Below are 4,658 nucleotides of genomic sequence, written 5' to 3'. Positions count from 1 at the left end.
TAGAGCCCTGCAGAAGCAGCTCCAGAGCCTACAAACAGTCCGGGGAGTTCCCAGGGAGTGAGGGACCCTCTTGGGCCTCACCCCTGTACATCATCAGCAAGATTGGACCAGGAGAGCCAGGGTGGAAGCTTGGCCCCGAGAGAAGGGGCCGGGACCATCTCAATGTAGGCCACTGCTCTCCTTTAGAGGCCAGACAGAGTGCAGGGGTTCAGGGGCAAGGGGTCGCGCCAGGGGTCCCAGGACTTTGTAAGGGGCCAGATGCAGGCAAGCAGCGAGGATGCTGCCCGCAGCGCCCCCGGCGGCCATCAGTGGTACAGCGGGGGCGGCGCCCAGCGGTACCTCTGACATCACACTGCTGCTTTGTTACATGGAATGTGCATCCACCTATATAACCTTGGACCTCAGCGCAGGGGCCTCAGAGACTTTCTGCGCTCTTTGCCTTCAACCATTGAGAAATGCTTGACGCTTGCGTGCCTAAACTTAAGAACTGGAGGCGTTGGATCCGGCCCTTAGTGCTGATCCTCTATCTGCTGGCCGTGGTCGTGACCATCCCCCTGGGTGTGTGGCACCTGCGGAAGCTGGAAGTCAGTATCCACACCAAGGTGTGGTTTATCCCCGGGATCTTTGTGCTGTTCACCATCCCCGTGACCTTCTGGGAGATTCTGCAGCACTTGGTGCACTACACGAGGCCCGAACTCCAGAAACCCATCATTAGGATCCTCTGCATGGTGCCCGTGTACAGCATAGACAGCTGGGTGGCTCTTAAGTATCCGTCCATCGCCATCTACGTGGACACCATGCGGGAGTGTTACGAAGCGTATGTCCTCTACAACTTTATGAACTTCCTATTCAACTACTTGAAGAGCCAGTACCCCGACCTGGAAGCTATGATAGAAGGCAAAGAGAAGACGCAGCCCCCCATACCCTTCTGCTGCTGCCCGCCCTGCCCCGTGGGAGAGGTGTTGCTGTACCGGTGCAAGCTGGGAGTGCTGCAGTACATCGTGATCAGATTGATCACCACCTACGCTGCCGTGATCTGTGAGATATTCGAGGTGTACAGTGAAGGAATCTTCAACTTGAACAGAGCCTGGATGTACTTGGTCATCATCAACAACGTGTCCCAGTCCTTTGCCGTGTATAGCCTCCTGCTATTTTGTAAAGCCCTGAAAGAGGAGCTGAGGCCCATCCAGGCAATGGGAAAGTTCCTTTGTGTGAAGCTTGTCGTTTTTGTCACATTCTGGCAAGCAGTGTTGATTGCTTTGCTGGTGCAATTTGGTGTAATTTCCAAGAACTCCACCTGGGAGTGGCAGACAGAAGAGACAGTGGCCACGGGGCTGCAGGACTTCATCATCTGCATAGAAATGTTCATTGCTGCCATAGTGCACCACTACACCTTCTCTTATACCCCTTATATGGGAGAAGAAGAACGAGGAACATGTTGCTCTTTGTTCCTAGAAATATGGGATGTCTCTGACATCAAAAGTGACATTTCTAAGCAGGCGAAGAACATTAGCAAAACGTTAAGGGGGGAATCCAAAAAGTAAAAGTGTTCCAATGGATGAAGATGAGCAATTCAACCTGTTGTCTTCATCACCAGACACTTCAGTCACTTCTTCACATCACTGCCACACATTGGTAGTCACCAAGAGCTTGAAGAAGTCCTGGTAGAATAGAATGTGCCTAGTACAGTTACATATACGTAAGTCATGTAAAAATGACACAGAAGAACACATGGAAGAAGCTGAGACTTCAGAATCCATAAGCCATAATCCATAATCCAGTGCTGTACTTAATCCTTTTTATTTCTCTGTATTCCTCTTTCTTCCCTTCTTCATTTCCTCCTACCATACTCCCCTCTCCCTTTCTCCTTTTTCTTTTATTCTTTTTCCTCCGTCCCATCCTAGAGCAATGCAGAGGACCATCGCTTGGACAGCCAATCTATGGAGAAGACATCAGACATAAGGACGTTCGGTCCAGGTACAAGTTCCAGTTCTGCACAGACTCATTAGGCTCACCTTGACCTGCCTCCCAGTGAGGCTCCCACAATCCCACAGGCAGACAGGGAGTGTCCCAGTGTCTGCCCACAGGAACTGGGGGGGGGGTGTTTTCTTTCTTTCTTTTCCTCCTTCCTTCCTTCTCCCTCCCTCCCTCCCTCCTTCCCTCACCTCCTTGCCTCCTTCCCTCCCTCCTTCCCTCCCTCCCTCCCTCCCTACCTCCTTCCTTCCCTCCTTCCCTCCCTTCCTCCCTCCCTCCCTCCCTCCCTCCCTCCCCTCCTCCTATCCTTCCTTTGTTCCTTCCTTCTTCCCTCCCTCCCTCCCTCCCTCCCTCCTTCCCTCCCTCCCTCCTTCCCTCCTTCCCTCCCTCCCTCTGTCCCCTCCTCCTATCCTTTGTTCCTTCCTTCTTCCCTCCCCTCCCTCCCTCTCTCCCCTCCTTCCCTCCTTCCCTCCCCCTTCTTCCCTCCCTTCCTCCCTCCCTCCCTACGTCCCCTCCTCCTATCCTTCCTTTGTTCCTTCCTTCCCTCCCTCCTTCCCTCCTTCCCTGCATCCTTCCCTCCCTCCTCCCACTCTCCCCTCCTTCCCTCCTTCCCTCCCTCCTGCCCTCCCTCCTTCCCTCCCTTCTTCCCTTCCTCCCTCCCTCCCTCACTTCCTTCCTTCTTTCCTCCCTCCCTCCCTCCCTCCTCCTCCCTCCCTCCCTCCCCTCCTATCCTTCCTTTGTTCCTTCCTTCCCTCCCTCCTTCCCTTCTTTCCCTCCCTCCTTCCCTTCCGCCCTTCCTCCCTTCCTTCCTTCCTTCCTCCCTCCCTCCCTCCCTACCTCCCTCCCTCCCTCCCCTCCTTCTATCCTTCCTTTGTTCCTTCCTTCCCTCCCGCCTACCTTCCCCCCTCCCTCCCTCCCTCCCTCCCTTCCTTCCTTCCTTCCTTCCTTTTTTCCTTCCTTCCTCCCTCTCTCCTCCCCCCCTTGCTCCCCCTCCCTCCCCTCCCTCTTATCCTTCCTTTGTTCCTTCCTTCCCTCCTTCCTTCCTCCCTCTGTCCCTCCCCCTCCCTCCCTCCCTCCCTCCTCCTTCCCTCCTTCCTTCCTTTCATCCTTCCTTCCTTCCTTCCTCCCTCTCCTCCCTCCCCCTTCCTCCTTCCCTTCCTTCCCTCCTTCTATCCTTCCTTTGTCCCTTCCCTTCCTCCCTCCCTCCTTCCTTCCACCCTTCCTTTCTTCCTCCCCTCTTTCCCTTTTCCTTCCTTTCTTCCTTCCTTCTTTCCTTCCTTCCTTCCTTCCTTCTTCCTTCCTGCCTTCCTTCCCTCCTCCCTCCCTCCCTCCCTCCCCTCCCTCCTTCCATCCTTCCTTCCTTCCTTCCTTCCTTCCTTCCTTCCTTCCCCTTCCTTCCTCCTTTCCCCGCTTTTCGTCCTTCCTTTCTTTCTTCCCTTTCTCCTTCACTCCTTTCCCTCCTTCCCTCCCTTCCCTCCCTCCTCTCCCTCCCTCCCTCCTCCCACTCTTCCTTCCTGCCTTCCTGCCTTCCTTTTTCCTCCCTTCCTTTTTTTCTCCCCTCCCTCCCTCCCCTCTCCCTTCCCTCCCTCCCCTCTCCCCTCCCTCCCTCCCTCCCTTGCTTCTTTCCTTCCTTCCTTCCCTCCCTCCCTCCCTCCCTCCCTGTCTTCCTGTCTTCCTTCCTTTTTCCTTCCTTCCTTTTTCCTCCCTCCCTCCCTCCCTCCCTCCCTCCCTCCCTCCCTCCCTCACTCCTTTCCTTCATTCCTTCCTTCCTTCATTCCTTCCTTCCTTCCTTCCCTCCCTCCTCTTCCTCCTTCCTTCCTTCCTTCCTTCCTTCCCTCCTTCCCTTTTCCTTCCTTCTCCTTCATACCATCTTTCTTTTCTATTTCTTTCTCTTTTGTTTTCTTCCTTTATTTTTTCTTATTCCTCTGTCCCTTTCTCTCCTTCCCTCTTTTCCTAGTCCTTCCTTCAGCTTTCTCTTTTTCTTCCTTCCCCTCTTTTTTCTTTCTCCCTTTTCTTTTCTCTCTCTATACCTTCCTTCCTCTTTTATTAACTCTTCCTTCTTTCTCTTTCATTTCTTTCTTTACTTAGTTCCTTCATTCCTTCATTCCATCCTCGTTTCTTTTTCTTCCTTTTATTTTTCTTCCTTTCTTTCTTCACTCCTTTATTCCCTCCTTCCTCACTTCCTCCCCATTTCTTTTTCTTTCTTTTGTCTTTCTTTTATTCTATTTTATTTCTTCCTTTATTTCTCTACCTTCCTTTTTCTTCCATTCTTTATTCCCTCCTATCATACTCCCCTCTCCATTTACCCCCTTTTATTAATACGTTCGTTCTTTTTTCTTCCTTCCATCCTATTTCTTTCTCTCCCTCCCTTCCTTCAGTCCTGGAATCCTCCAATTTTCTTCTGGCTTTTCCTTCCTTCCTTCCTTCCTTCCTTCCTTCCTTCCTTCCTTCCTTCCTTCCTCTTTCTCCTCTTCCTTCCATTCTTTCCTTTCTTACATTTCATAATTGCTTCTTTTGGTTTTTCTTTCCCTTATTTCTAACTTTCTTTCTTTCATTTCTTTCTTTCATTCTTCCTTATTCCCTTCTCTCCTTCAATTCTGTCTTCTTTCGGCCTTTCCTCCCTCCATTCTTTTCCTTCATTCTTTTTCACCAATTCTTTCTATCCTTTCTTTATCTTCTTTTCT

At 51.7% G+C, this 4,658-nt stretch overlaps 1 protein-coding gene across 1 annotated transcript; it reads left to right on the top strand.

Annotated features, from left to right (window-relative positions):
* The first annotated feature begins 455 nt into the window (after positions 1-455).
* On the top strand, positions 456-1,544 carry LOC130031203 (transmembrane protein 184C-like). Its single transcript, XM_056122471.1, has one exon. It carries the CDS (start codon positions 456-458, stop codon positions 1,542-1,544), a length of 1,089 nt encoding a protein of 362 aa, XP_055978446.1.
* The last annotated feature ends 3,114 nt before the right edge of the window (positions 1,545-4,658 follow it).

The sequence above is a fragment of the Sorex fumeus genome, unplaced genomic scaffold, assembly GCF_029834395.1.
Source record: "Sorex fumeus unplaced genomic scaffold, SorFum_2.1 ptg000046l, whole genome shotgun sequence".
Taxonomy (NCBI): domain Eukaryota; kingdom Metazoa; phylum Chordata; class Mammalia; order Eulipotyphla; family Soricidae; genus Sorex; species Sorex fumeus.
The sequence above is the reverse complement of the archived record's forward strand: the minus strand, read 5'-3'. Positions and strand labels throughout refer to the sequence as shown.